The 15,843-nt window shown below is 40.7% G+C and overlaps 1 protein-coding gene across 4 annotated transcripts in view; it reads right to left on the bottom strand.

Moving 5' to 3' along the window:
• ripor2 (RHO family interacting cell polarization regulator 2) overlaps positions 1 to 15,843 on the bottom strand; it is a 104,119-nt gene that overhangs the window by 15,496 nt on the left and 72,780 nt on the right. For all 4 annotated transcript variants that reach the window (XM_070880676.1, XM_070880673.1, XM_070880675.1 and 1 more), the window contains 4 exons: positions 12,970 to 13,148; positions 2,776 to 2,938; positions 1,988 to 2,123; positions 469 to 630 (listed from right to left, as the gene is read on the bottom strand). In XM_070880676.1, the coding sequence (XP_070736777.1) occupies positions 469 to 630; positions 1,988 to 2,123; positions 2,776 to 2,938; positions 12,970 to 13,148 (640 nt within the window). The remainder of the gene's footprint in view (positions 1 to 468; positions 631 to 1,987; positions 2,124 to 2,775; positions 2,939 to 12,969; positions 13,149 to 15,843) is intronic.

Here is a 15,843-nt window from a genome sequence, read left to right as displayed (position 1 = left end):
TTTTTAAAAGTTGCTGTGGAGCCAGGAGGAGCAGGGGTGCTCCCCACCCCAAACTTGTTACTCACGAATGTCCCCATCACACTCCACCCCCACGTTGCATCTCCATCTCCCTACCAGGACCTAACTTAGGGCTGCTGCCGGCGAGGCAAGCAGCCTGGAATTCATCTACTTAAAATGGGTGAACTCTCTGTGGAGACTGGCAGCTCACACAAGTATGGTAAATGACGCCCAGGTTCCTATTTCAGGCAGGCCTGAGGTCATGAAAGACGCTATATAAATTCGTCTTTCTTTATGTGTCAGATAGCAACATTATGCATTGCATTTACCCACTAAGCCACTTGGGGGCGCCATTATTTTTATTTTTAACCTGTCATTTGCAAAGGAGCCAAAATCACTCGTTACTTTGGCTTCTTCATTTAAGTCAGAGGTGAATAGAAGTCTACTTGAAGTAGCTGATGGTTGCCATACCTGCTTTAGAATGACCTGGACATCTTTCATTCACACTTTCGCCAAAATGGATCCTAATTTGTTTCATCAGTCTGTCCACTGGTGCATAAAGCGTATTTCCTGAGCTGGAACTCTCTAACCAGCTGGAGAGCAAAGCCTGATTTCCCTGTAGTTGTGGAACAACTGCAGATAGATAATTAAATAACACAGCTCAGTATTCAAACTGAAACATAATAAAACATTAACGGAACTAAAAGAAACAAAGCAGAAGGCTTTTGTGTCTCTGAGTCAACAGTGAACAATTTTATTGCTTTATTAAATTTTTCCAGTATAATTCTTTTTTAAACACTCAATTATTTTTCCCCAACTAGCCATTTTGATAGCTGAAAGGCAAACAGCAAAAGCCCAGTTTGTGAACCACAGAAGATTACAGCATACAAGGAAGCCACTTGGCCCATGGTGTCTGTGACAGCTTCTTTACTGGAGCTGGAAAACTTTAAAGAAAATGGCTGTGCATAGGTATCAGTCATCCTGTTTTCTTGAAATGACCAGTTTCACACATGCACAGTGTGTTTAACATGCAGCAAATTATCTCGTTGTAGGCCCTACCCTCTGGCCTGCCTCCACCAGTTTTTGGAGTGGACAAAAGGTGACAACCTTATCAACACCCCGAATTTGATCAGGACTTCTGGAATAGCAGCAGGAGTGATGTAGCAAGCCTCAAAAATGACATTTTTGCACAGGGAGATAAAGAAAATAGACTCCCCCAAAAATCAAACTGAGCTTTTTGCATCCACTTATCAATCACCAATTTGGAATCATAAGGAGCCTTTTAATTTTATATGTTTTCAGTTCTTTAAGGCATATTTATGGGGGAAGCACTTCATCCCCTATTTAAATGTGTGATGAGTGTGCCTGTGGTATTAACCCCTTACTTAAATATTGATGCCATGTGTACTTGCCGGATTATCCCTTATTTAAATATTAATGTTGTATGCCTGTGACATTATCCACTTATTTATATATTAATGTGATGTAAAGAAAAACTGAATGGTGGAATTCTAAATAAAACCAGAAAATGCTTGAAATACACTTCACAAATCTTTGTATCTGTATCGAGAAAGGACGGGTTAATCCTTCGGGTAGAGACAGATGATTTTCCTCTCTGGACCCCGCTGAGTGTTTGACAGGTGCTGTGAATTGGAGGTGTGACACGTCCCATTTTCCTGGCTCAAGAAATGTGCATGTTCTGGATACAATCCTGGTGCAGCTCCATTCTCTGGCAGGGCCTTGTGTTGGGATGGCAACAGGAGTGATGTGGCAGGCCTCGAAAACCTGGCATTGGCTCCAATGAGCAAAGATCTTCGGGGCGGAATTAGAACATGAGAGAGTGATACCTGCTCTAGCAAGCAGGGGGGCGGGGGGGGAATAGAAAAATTGACCATTTTCTAAAATAAACCCGGAGGGAGTAATGTATGAAGAGGTTTTGATGAAAACAAAGGTGAATGTCGGTCCTGTTATGGGTTTAATCTGCACTTACTTTCTAATGCAGGATTAATGCTTCCCAGTTTCTCTGTGTTGAGCTCGGCCAGGTTTTCTAGCACACGGGTCTGCTGGGAAATCTTATCGAGGAGACTGTCCCGAATGACCGTGGATTCTTCAAATGACAAAAGTTGCTGTCAAGTGAAACAAAGTATTGTTACTTTAACTACTTTTTAAAATTAATCTATACAATACCGAGATTTATTAATATTTCTCTTCCAAAAATATAAGTTCTTCTTTAATAAAGTGACAGCAAATGAGACGTACCATTACTGCTTAATAACAAGTAAAATTACACTGCACGATCTGTGCTTCTAACAACTATACACGGTATTTCTTGCTTCCTACATAGTTATGCTTTACCCTTGTCTGAAAGCTTACCACAACTGGCTCAGCTTTAATGGGTACCTGGAGATATGGCTTCCTGTAAGGCCTTAGCGTGGTGGCTCCCGTTACTTTCCACCTAACGCTTTAGTTGCTGTCTTGTGTTCAAATATGATATTCCAAATTGTGTGCCCTGTCATTGTGTGTTGAGGAAATATTTGGGATATCAGGAATAGCCTACATTTCTTCACCATCAATGTGTTGTTGCTATACTTAGTGCATTTTCACTCGGACACACAGAGTACAACATGCACAAACAAGATCAAGGACTTTAAGGAAAATCTGGATTGAGCAGAAGACGAAGCTGATTATGATCTGGGGAATTTCAGTAAAAAAAATCAAACGCATTATGAATATACCAATTAATATATGGGAGTTGTTATATTCATTGGGATGCATTACCTGGAAGAGCTGTTCAGAGTGCTGCAAGTGCTTGACGATGGTGAAGTCGAGACTTTCGTTTCCTGTGGTGAGTGGTAGAGGACTTCCAGCAACACTAGTGCCAACTCCCGTGTCTTCTGTCAATGCCTCACTGAGATGACCTCTGGCATCTGGGTGCTCGGAGCTGTTGTCATTGAAAACAAATCAAATCAATTACACAAATCTTAAAAGTTTTAATTACGCTTGATATAATGTAAAACTATCACATTGAACAGAAAAGTATATCAAAATAATGCACTCCAAAACAAAAATGTTTTAAAGATTCAGACTGCACTTGCACTAGGATCTAACTATCCAAAGACATTTCAAAAATGCTGCAGTTTGGTATAAGATTCCAGATGGATTCCATTTGTATTCTGCAGCTCTCCTCCTCCCCCAGCAGCTGTTGCTCTACCCCCTTCCAAAGCTGTCCCTTGTAACTTTAAGGAATCCTCTTTTCCACTCTACTGTTCTGACGGTGCAGTTACTAGTCCTCCTCAAAAGAAAGCTGTAATTTTAGGGTCACTGTTTCCTCTAATGTTAGGTAATCTTGTTAAAGAACCTTCCTGCAGTGCTTCATTTTCCCACCACTAAGACCAATATCAAACTTTATCTCTAGCTGACCTGCTGGATCCTCCACATTTTGGACTCCGATAATCCTACTGACCCCCTCCATTGTCCTGAATTTGCATGCCTTTAAACTTTCCTCTATCCTATGTCATCATATCTCACTCCTTGCCCACATTTTCTTCTCCTTGGAAGGTGGCCCAACCAACAGCTACTATCCCCCACTTTGACAACTCTGTCTTTAGTTCCTCTTTATCTATTGACATGATTGGCCTCACTCGCTCCTCTGACCTCAAATGGAACTTCCACATCCACACCCATGGGGAGGGTTTAAACTCATTTGGCAGAGGGTGGGTAGGTTGGGGGAGGTGGGGGGGGGGGGCGGGGGGGCTCCAGGATGAACATTAGAAAGGAGAAATAAAGTACTCAAAGGATTGGGAGAGGCAGAGAGCACTAAAGTAAGAAATAGTAAGTTATTAGGTGGGGGTCAAACTAAGAGAATGCAGGATGGTCTAAGATGGGTTTAATGTATGTATGTGAATGCACAAAGCATAGTAAACAAGGTAAGCGAGCTGCAGGTACAAATAGCCACATGGGAATATGATGTTTTGGCAATAACTGAGACTTGGCTCAAAAAAGGGCAGAATTGGATATTAAATATTCCTGGTTATAAGGTGTTCAGGAAAGATAGGGAATGAAAGATAAGGAATGAAAGATAGGAGGGGTGTGGCAGTATTGGTTAAGGAGAATATTACCGTGCTGGAGACGAAGAATGTCCTGGAGGGGTCAAGAACAGAATCTATATGGCTAGAGTTAAGAAATAATAGCGATGCCATTACACTACTAGGTGTATTTATATAGACCACCAAATAATGGGAAAGATATAGAGAAGCAAATTTGCAGAGAAATTACAGAGAGGTGCAAGAACTACAAAATAGTGATAATGGGTGACTTCAACTATCCTAATATGGACTGGGATTGTAATAGTGGGCAGAGAAGAGTGAATTTCTGAAGTGTGTTAAGGAGAACTTTCTTGATCAATATGTTTCCAGCCCGACAAGGGAGGAGGCATTGCTGGATCTGGTTCTGGGGAATGAGGTAGGTAGGTCAAGTGGAGCAAGTGTCAGTAGGTGAACATTTAGGGAAGAGTGATCATAGTATCATAAGATTTAGATTAGCTATGGAAAAGGACAGAGAGCAATCTAGAGTAAAAATGTTTAACTGGGGAAGGCCAATTTCAGTGGGATGAGAACGTATCTGGCCCAGGTAAACTGGAATGAAAGATTGGCAGGCAAAACTGTAATGGCTGCCTTTAAAGAGAAATTGTTCAGGTACAGTTGAGGTACATTCCCACTCGGGGGAAAGTCAGGGCCACTAAAGCCAGGGCTCCCTGGATGACGTAACAAATAGAGAATATTATGAAGCAGAAAAAGAGAGCGTATGATAGATGTCAGGTTGCAAATAATAATAATAATAATAATAACTTATTATATAGCGCCTTTAACATAGTAAAATGTCCCAAGGCACTTCACGACAATTTTACAACACATTAAATACATCGGAGAATCAAGCTATATATAGAAAGGTCAGAGAAGTAAAATGGACCAGTCACTTGGATAGGAGTGGATTAATTAAGGAAAGCCAGCACACATTTGTTAAAGGCAAATAGTGTTTAACTAACTTGATCGAGTTTTTTGATGAGGTAACAGAGTGTTGATGAGGGTAAAGCATAGTGTACATGGATTTCCAAAAGGCGTTTGACAAAGTGCTACATAATAGGCTTGCCAGCAAAATTGAAGCCTATGGAATAAGAGGGACAGTGGCAGCATGGATACAAAATTGGCTAAGTGACAGGAAACGGTTGTTTTTCAGACAGGAGGAAGGTATACAGTGGTGTTCCCCAGGGGTCGGTTCTAGAACCACTGCTTTTCTTGATATATATTAATGACTTGGACGTGGGTGTACAGGGCACAATTTCAAAATTTGCAGATGACACAAAACTTGGAAGTATAGTGAACAGTGAGGAGGAGAGTGATAGATGTCAGGAAGACATAGACAGGCTGGTGAAATGGGCGAACACGTGGCAGATGAAATTTAACGCAGAAAAGTGTGAAGTGATACATTTTGGTAGAAATAATGAAGAGAGGACATATAAGCTAAATGGTACAATTTTAAAGGGTGTGTATGAACAGAGAGATCTGGGGGTATGTGTGCACAAATCGTTGAAGATGGCAGGGCAGGTTGAGAAAGCAGATAAAAAGGCTTACGGGATTCCAAGCTTCATAAATAGAGGTATAGAGTACAAAAGTGTGGAAATGATCATGAACCTGTATAAAACATTGGTTCGGCCCCAACTGGACTACTGTGTCCAATTCTGGGCACCAAATTTTAGGAAGGATGGGAAGGCCTTAGAGAAGGTGTAGAAAAGATTTACGACAATGATTCCAGGAATGAGGGACTTCAGTTACGTTGATAGACTGGAGAAATTGGGGTCGTTCTCATTGGAGCAGAGAAGATTTAGAGGAGATTTGATAGAGGTGATCAAAATCATGAGGGGTCTGGACAGAGTAGATAGAGGGAAACTGTTCTCATTGGCAGAAGGGTTGAGAACCAGAGGACACAGATTTAAGGTGATTGACAAAAGAACCAAAGGCGACATAAGAAAAAACTTACACTGCGAGTGGTTGGGATCTGGAATGCACTGCCTGAAAGGATGGTGGAGGCAGTCTCAATCTTATCTTTCAAAAAGGAGTTGGATAAGTATCTGAAGGAAAAAAATTTGCAGGGCTATGGGGAAAGGGCAGGGGAGTGGGACGAGCTGAGAGTCAGCACAGGCTCGACAGGCCGAATGGCCTTCTTCCATGCTGTAACCATTCTATGATTCTATCTTCATTGCTAATGCTGCCTCCAAGGAGGTCGGTTTCCTCCTTCATGCCAAACACGTCTTTATCCATAATCAACTCTAACTCTCTATAAAGTTCAGTCCTGTCCAGTGCATGAATATTGCTCCTGTACCTGAGAAAGCTCTAATACCTCTCATTTATATCCTGACTGCAGCTATAGTGATTCTATTGATATCTATTGATTGCTCCACAGCATGTAACATAGTTGACCAGTACATTTTGTTCCACCATCATTCTCCCATCGTCCATCTCTGTGGCACTTCCCTCACTTGCAACGGTCCTACCAGTTCCAACAGTCAGCAGATCTCCTCAAATGCCTTCCACTAATATACCCGCACAACCCATCCCAATATCAACAAGACCAAAGCTGTCCTTTTCAGCTCCTGCCAAAAAAACTACAGAGAACCCTTGGTGTCATCCAACAGTGCACATCTTGGACCTGGCAACCTGTTTGAGTTTCAGACCCCATATCCTATCTATTCCCAAGACCACCTATTTCCAAGGTCCATAACATCACTTGTCCCCACCCTCACATCACCTCCACCACCACTGAGACCCTCATCCATACTTTCAGGGTCAATGTCTCCAATGATCTCCTCGCTGGCCACACATTTCCCAGCTTACTTAATTTCTAATTAGTCCAAAATCCAGCCACCCAGGTCCCATACTTCGCCAAGTCCCACTTCATGGTCACATCCACCCTTGCCAATCTCCAATGGGTCCCCATACCTCAATATGCTGAATTCATCATCTTCATCCTAATTTACAAATTCCTTCATGGTCTCATCTTGCTCTACCTCCGCAAACTCCTCCAGCCCTGTGTATCAGCCATACCACTCTATTTTTCCAGCTCTGGCCTTTTTTGCATCCAACCTGCCAATCCAATGCCACATTTTTAGTGGCAGAGCCTCCAGCCATCTTGGCTGTACACTTTAGAACTCTCTCTCCCGGAACCAGCATAGCCTCTCTTGTCTTTTTCTAATTGATCAATTTTACTCCGGCTAACACTGTTCTGAACTTCTCACTCTTGTTCTTCCAAGCTTGAAATGTGCTGTCCTACACTCTCACTTTCCTCCAATCATCAATATTGTGTTGAAATCAACTAGGTCTCCTACTCAAATTCATTCTTTTCCAGGAGCATAAAACAGTGGATCTCCTTAACACCCTCAGTCTTTCCTTCCTCTTGCAAACTTTAGGCTTTAAAACTCAATCACTACTTCTTATACCTCATACCTCAAATTACCTTCTACTCTTTTTAATGTTGATAGCGTCCTTCACTATGGGCCTTAGCTTTTACTTTGATTTCTCATTCATAAAAAGATCCTGATTGTTATTATAATCACAACTGTATCTGTCACTGCTGCTGATTTGGATGGACATGTGGTCAGCTTGTTAGGGATACACTAGAAGCAAGTATTAACAATAAATCGATACATATTTTACATTAAAAAAGACCCTCTGAATGAAGAATACTGAATCCTCCATTTAAAAAATAAAATGAAAATGCATACCACTCCTTTAATATATAATTGTAATTTGGGGGGAGTTAGAGAAAAGTTATCACACTGTCAGTCATCGCATTAGGTTTTTAACCAGATGATTATAGTCACAGGCCCATCAATTGAATATGCCAGAGTTGGGACTACACTCCAAAAGTACTTCATTGGCTGTAAAGCGCTTTGAGACGTCCTATGATCATGAAACACACTATATAAATACAAGTCTTTATTTATTTCTTTCATCTGTTACTTGATTAGGCCCTAGATGGAGCCATTATCCCATGTGTCTGTTTCAGAATGGAGAAATGAGACCAACAATCTCATTCTTATCATACATATTCTAATATACAACATGGAAAGGACTGGACTTTGGAAGTAAAGGTGTAAATATGGAGACAAAACAAAATGAGTTCTATACCATTTCATCTGAATTATGTTAAGGAAAGTCAACCTACACTAATATAAATTTTGGGGACCAGAAATGTAGATAATTTTTTATCAATGCTAAAGCTCACTGCCATTTGGGGTCCTCCACTAATGCGACCAGTGAAGTGTCTAATTTTGAGCATTAGCCAACTACTCAGAGCATATGTTATAAATGTTCTAACTTGCTACATTATTAATGCTGCTGCAAAGACAGAATGAAATATTATAGAACAAATACAGTCATAAACAAGATCAAAAGCACAACTGGAAATTATCCTGAGGATTGGGAAACTTTTAAAAACCAGCAAAGAATGTCTAAAATAATAATAAAGAGAGGGAAGATAGACTATGAAAGTAAACTAGCAAGAAATATAAAAACAGATAGCAAGAGTTTCTACAGGTATATAAAAAGGAAGAAAGTGGCTAAAGTAAATGTTGTCCCTTAGAGGTTGAGACTGGGGAATAAATAATGGGGAACGGGGAAATAGCAGAAACTTTGAACAAATATTTTGTATCGGTCTTCACAATAGAAGTCATTAAAAACATCCCAATAATGCATAATCAAGGGGCTATAGGGAGGGAGGAACTTGAAACAATCACTGTCATTAAAGAAGACGTACTCGGTAAAATAATGAGACTAAAGATGAACATGTCCCCTGGACATGATGACTTGCATCCTAGGGTCTTAAAAGAAATGGCTGCTTTAGTTATAAACTACCAACATTTCCTGGATTCTGGGGAGGTCCCAGCGAATTGGAAAATCGCAAATGTAACGTCCCCTATTTAAAAAAGGAGGCAGACAGGAAGCAGGAAACTATAGATCGGTTAGCCTAACATCTGTTGTTGGGAAAATGCTGGAGTCCATTATTAAAGAAGCAGTAGCAGGACATTTGGAAAAGCAAAATTCAGTCAAGCAGAGTCAGCATGGTTTTATGAAAGGGAAGTCATGTTTGACAAAGTTGCTGGAGTTCTTTGAGGATGTATGAACAGGGTGAATTAAGGGGAACCAGTCGATGTAGTGTATTTGGATTTCCAGAAGGCATTCGATAAGGTGTCACATGAAAGGTTACTGCACAAGATAAAAGTTCACGGGGTTGGGGGTAATATATTAGCATGGATAGAGGATTGGTTAACTAACAGAAAACAGAGAGCCGGGATAAATGGATCATTTTCCGGTTGGCAAACAGTAACTAGTGGGGTGTCACAGGGATCGGTGCTGGGGTCTCAACTATTTACAATCTATATTCATGGTTTGGATGAAGAGACCGAGTGTAATGTAACTAAGTTTACTGATGATACAAAGATGGGTGGGAAAGCAAGTTGTAAGGAGGACACAAAAAATCTGCAAAGGGATATGGACAGGCTAAGTAAGTGGGCAAAAATTTGGCAGATAGAGTATAATGTGGGAAAGTGTGAGGTTATACACTTTGACAGATAAAGTAAAAAAGCAAATTATAATTTAAATGGAGAAAAATTACAAAGTTCTGCAGTACAGAGGAACCTGGGGGTCCTTGTGCATGAAACACAAAATGTTAGTATGCAGGTACAGCAAGTGATCAAGAAGGCAAATTGAATGTTGGCCTTTATTGCAAGGGGGATGGAGTATAAAAGCAGACAAGTCCTGCTACAATTGTACAGGATATTGGTGAGGCCACACCTAGAGTACTACATACAGTTTTGGTCTCCTTATTTAAGGAGGGATATACTTGCATCGGAGGCCGTTCAGAGAAGGTTCACTAGGTTGATTCTGGAGATGAGGGGGTTGACTTCTGAAGAAAGGTTGAGCAGATGGGCTTGTATTCATTGGAGTTCAGAAGAACGTGATCTTATTGAAACATATAAGATAATGAGGGGGCTCGACAAGGCAGTTGCAGAGAGGATGTTTCCACTCATTGGGGAACCTAGGGGGCATAGTTTCAGAATAAGGAGTCGCCCATTTAAAATTGAGATGAGGAGGAATTTCTTCTCTCAGATGGTTGTAAATCTGTGGAATTCTCTGCCCCAGAGTGTGGTGGAGGCTGGGTCATTGAATATATTTAAGGCGGAGATAGACTGATTTTTGAGTGATAAGGGAATAAAGGGTTATGGGGAGCGGGCAGAGAAGTGGAGCTGAATCCATGATCAGATCAGCCATGATCTTATTAAATGCTGGAGCAGGCTCCTGCTCCTATTTCTTATGTTCTTATTCCATTTACAATGTTCTAATGTTACCCTGTTCTAGCATGAGATAGAAAGGAAACTCACAGAAAAGTGCACTGGTGGCATTTGCCACCACGCAGTTAAACAGCAATGTAATGAAGTTTGTGTTTATGCACTGAAAGTGCAATTAAGTTGAAAGGTACTCAGTAGTACAATTCAAGCAAATTACAGAACAAATATAAAAACTCGGGGACAAAAATCGCAGAGAATGTTCATCGTAACTAATCAGTAAAATAGAAGTGTTGTAGCTTTGTAAAACAGAGTGTTCCAGACTTTTAATACAATCCTAGACATTATTTATTCTTCATAATATCCACGTTCTACTTCACTTAAAAGTAATTATAATTTCCTTGGCAGTATTGGGGATGTTTTGCAGTTGTCCAGCCTGCCATACTTCATTGCAAAAATATTACAATGAAATATTATTGTCTTCCTTTGAATCATGACCAGGCCTTGAGGAGTGTGCAAGAAGGAGAAGTGTGACTAGACCTTGAGGAGTGTGTAAGAAGAAGTGTGACCTTGAATCATGAGCAGGCCTTGAGGAGTGTGTAACAAGGATAAAGGTGACCAAAACCTAAGGAGTAGGATACAAGAAGAAATGTGACCAGACCTTGAACCAAGCACTCCTCCTTCTTCTACTTTTATTTTGACTTCAGTTAATCTCTGTCATTTACAAATTCTTTAACCATGATCTTTGATTCTAAAGTTACATCCGACCTCTCGGGTTCTGTGCTGGCACAGCATTACCTCACCCTCCTGCAAAGATTTTTTTAAATTTCACATCAAATCGCTGCTGAAAACATGTAATAAGAGTAAAACAGTCAGTCTTTACACATTTGACTGCTAAACTAAATTTGTCTTCTGATGAAAAGTCTATGAATGTATCATTGTGAAGTTAACCCAAGGCCCCATTTGCCGACTTGCGTGGAGATAAAAGACCCCATGGCACCATCTGAAGAAGAGCAGGGAGTTCTTTCTGCACATCCGCTAACATTCATCCTTCAACCAATAGCACCAAAACAGATTAACTAATCATTCTTCTCAGTTGCTTTTGTGGAACCTCTCTCTGTACAGTGACTGCACTTCAAAAGTAATTCCTTGACTGCAAAGTACTTTGGGACATCCTGAAAGTCACTACGTAAATGCAACTTCTTTCTTCTTTAGTTTATTTCCCACCTTCAAGTCACCTCCACCTATCCTCTTGTTCAAATAGCATTCCTATGGGCAGCCACCAATTAATCAGTTGAATGATTAAGGCTACAAATTGGATGATACCATGTGGGCTTTTGAGACACAGACTAACTAGACCCACTAATTATTCAAATCTGTCCCTAGACAAAAACTTAAACCTTATAATTAGATATGAGGTTGCTTTATCAGCTGGATTAATGAAAAAAAAAGTAATCTAAGATGGAATTAGTTAGAAACTGAATTTAAGAAGTAAATAATAACTAAGAACTTGAATATGATAAATTTTGCAAGGTTGAGTTCAATGTGCAAAGCATGGGAGTGCAAATTGAAGAATTGAGCATGGAGATCATTGCACCTGACTGGGAAATCAGGAGCACCACGCTAACATCCATACCAGATGTTACGATCTGTGTTCCTGTTGAGTGAAACTTTGAGCTTCACCTCAAAATCTACCCTAGTATTTAAATGTTTATGCCCGATACAAATTTGGAATATGTAACTGAGCCTTCTTCCTAGGTAAATGTGTTATGTGCCATAGTGCTAAAAACATGTAGGCATCATCTGTCTTCCTTCAGGGCCAACTGAATCTGTATTGTCAAGAACCTAGGCGGAAACTGAGCAGGAGGGCAGTTAACATGGAGCAGGGGACTTACCAGCTGGCCTACAGCCCCGATCCCCACCGACTGCAATTTTAAATCGCAGGCACCTCGGACACCTGTCTGAAGCCGGCGGGGGTTCATCGTTAAATATGCAGCTGAGGATTCGACTGCCATTTTAACATTGGCCTGAGCAGGTCAGTGCCTGTAGTTTTACCGGTAGGCTGAAGCTAGTGAAGGGAGGATCAGCAGAAGAAGAGGTACCTCCGGGTGTTTATTTCTTTCCCTTGTTGAGGCCAGAAGGAGCAGGAGAGCTCTGCCAGGCTTCACAAGGGATGTGTAGGCCTCTCCTGCCCCAGACTCTCCTCCACTCCCATACGAAATTGCTGACCACCTCTGAAGCCCTGTCTCCACACTTACCTTGGCCCAGCCTGTGGCCTCTGAGGTGTCTGATTTTAACTGATGGGCAGCTATTTCCCACTGACTACCCCATGACTTTTGCTCAGAAAGTTAGTCAGCAACATGTTAATTAGGCCAAGCCATTAAAATTGACTGGGCCTTCCATTTGCTAGGCTATTTTCCCATCAGGGAGTTAAAATTACCCACTGATATTTCAGGTTAAGGAGTTCACAATAATCAATAATGTGTCTAAAGTAGCATCATAAAATAATGCCTAAAAATTGTGATCAATAAAAACTGATCGAACTAAAGTAACATCTTCCTTATGCTGATTATGAAAGAGTTTAGCATAGCTAACAATATTCATCTTGCTGAATGTTTTCTCAACAAACTTACCCAATGTTTTTCTGAGCTTCGACATCAGAACATTCAGAGTCAGCAGCATCATCGCCATCATCGTCACCACCATCATCATCATCAAAGTCTGAAGTGTTTAGGAAATCAAAGCTTTCTAAAGCATTTTCAACAGTGAGACTTAAACTGGATGAATTGCTTCTGTTAGCACTTGGTTTACACTGCAAGTAGAATGAATCAATGAAAATCATGGAACGAACGTGTGAGCAGGTTGACACAGAGAGAAGCCAAATGGATTACCATACTTAAAAAAATAAGTACTGAAATTTGAGGCAAGAATGTACTTAAATTACAAAGCTTCAAATTACTGTAAATCTCCCAGTAAAGGCTGAAGAATTGTATTTGGTGCATGAAGGCAATGGATGCTGCAGAGGCTGGACATCGATATGTGTCTTCAGCCCTCCAGACATTTGCATTCCTAATCTCTCCAATGCCATCATGGGAAAGCACTGGCAGAGGCTGGGGCAGTCTGAAGAGAGGGTCATCTCTAATCTATTCTAGCTGTTTCAGAACAATACAGAGACTTAGAAGCAGGTCATTTATGTGTGCACTCGGCTATAGTTGCTGCATGGCCCAAGGGGATCAGGAAATGTTGGGAACATGAAGTCAGCGTTCCTCCCAATAAATTCTATTAAGTGACTCTATGGGGCAGGGGAAGGGAGGATTGTTGATTGGTTTTCAACTCTGAATAATGGAAACACCATGTATACATTATATTGATAAGTGTATTGATTACAAATTAGCAAAACATTGAGGTTTGGCTCAAATTACTTTTGGGGACATCACTGTGGCAGAGTTTTATGCTTGCCCTTGGCTTTCGCATATGTTTTAACTTCTGACCTTAAGTTGGAGAATCGGGAATGCCAATTGGAGAATCAGACATGGAGGTCAGTATGCCCAATTTTCAGTGCTGCTGAATTTTCCAGTCATTCAAATCAATGCTGGAAGATCAGGAGGGCCCCTCGCCAAGTATGGTGACCAATTTCCTGATTGGTGCTCCCATCAATCAAGGTTTCATGCTGGGAGCAGAATCTCAGGAAAACTACCCTTTGTGCCATAACTTAGTCACTCTGCCTACCTAACAACAGTGACTTCATTTCACAATTAATTCGTTGGTTGTGTAGCAATTTGAGTTGTCCTAAGGACATGATAAATGTAAGTTTTTTCTTTCTCTGTCCCCTATTCTGGCATCCATGGAGCATAGGAACAGGAGTATGCCATTCAGTCCCTCAAGACTGCCCCACTATTTAAGTAGATCATGGCTAATCTATGTCTAAACTCCATCTACCTGCTATGCATCTGTAACCATTAAAACACTTGCCTAACAAAAATCTATCAATCTCAGTTTTGAAATTTTCAATTGACCTAGCTTTTTGGGGAAGAGAGTTCCAGATTTCCACAACCTTTTGTGTGAAGTGCTTCCTGACATCACCCCTGAATGGCTCAGCTCTAATTTTAATTCTTTGCCCCCTTGTTTTGGACTCTCCCCACCAGAGGATATAGTTTATCTCTATATACCCCATCAATTCCTTTAATCATCTTAAACACCTAATTAGATCACCCCTTAATCTTGTCTACTCAAGGGAATACAAGTCTACTCTATATAACCTGTCCTCATGTTTTAACCCTTTTAGCCCTGGTATCATTCTGGTGAAACTGCTCTGCACAGCTCAAGGGCTAATATATCGTTCCTGAGGTGTGGTGCCCAGAACTGAATGCAGTTCTCTAACTGGAGTCTGACCAGAGCTTCATATAATATTATATGAAGCTCTGGTCATATCCCAGTTAGAGACAAAACTTCCACCCCTTTGTATTCCAGCCCCCTTGAGATAAAGGCCAACATTCCATTAGCTTTTTTTTTGTATTCATCCACTAGTTTTTTGTGATTTCTGTACTTGGACCCCTAAATCTCTCTGCTCCTCCACAGTTCCTAGCTTCTCGCCATTTAGAAAATACTCTGATCCGTCTTTCTTTGGTCCAAAGTGGATGACCTCACACTTTCCCAATTTAAATTCCAAATGCCACAGTTTTGCCCAGTCACTTAATCTATCAGTGTCTCTTTGCAAAGTTCTGTTTCCATCTATACTGTTTACTGTGCCACCTAACTTGGTGTCATCAGCAAACTTGGATATACTGCTTGCTATTACTTCATCCAATTCATTTATAAATATAATGAAAAGCTGAGGCACCAGTAAAGATCCCTGGGAGATGCCACTAGTCATATCCTTCCAATTTGAGTACATACCTATTATCCCTACTCTCTATCTCCTACCTCTTAGCCAATTCCCTACTCATGTCAATAGGTTGCCTCCAATTCCATGTGCTCTCATTTCTGTTAAAAATCTCTTATGTGGAACCTAATTGAATGCCTTCTGGAAGTCCATATAAATAACATCCATAGACATTCCCTATCTATCACATTACTTACCTCCTCAAAAAATTCAACTAGATTCATTGGACATGACTTATCCGTTACAAAACTATGCTATCTCTCAGACCAGTTCATGTTTGTGCAAGTGCCCAGTCATTCTATCCCTAATAATAGATTCTAATAACTCCCCCAGAACAGATATTGGACTAACAGGCCTATAGTTTCCTCGTTTATTTTTTCTACCCTTTATAAATAATGTAGTGACATTGGCAATTTTCCAATCCAAGGGCACAATTCATGAATCATGAGTTTTGGAAGATCTAACCTGCTAAGGACTGCATTTATAGCACGACAAACAATAGGCTAACAAGGTAACGTCCCTGCACAGAGGAATATGGGGGAAACATTTTTTTTAAAAGAGACCACTGCCAATTATATGTAATCTGAACAGTTCTCATCTGATTAGTTGCACTCACAATTTTCTG

Source organism: Pristiophorus japonicus, chromosome 5 (genome assembly GCF_044704955.1).
Source record: "Pristiophorus japonicus isolate sPriJap1 chromosome 5, sPriJap1.hap1, whole genome shotgun sequence".
Classification (NCBI taxonomy): domain Eukaryota; kingdom Metazoa; phylum Chordata; class Chondrichthyes; family Pristiophoridae; genus Pristiophorus; species Pristiophorus japonicus.
The sequence above is the reverse complement of the archived record's forward strand: the minus strand, read 5'-3'. Positions and strand labels throughout refer to the sequence as shown.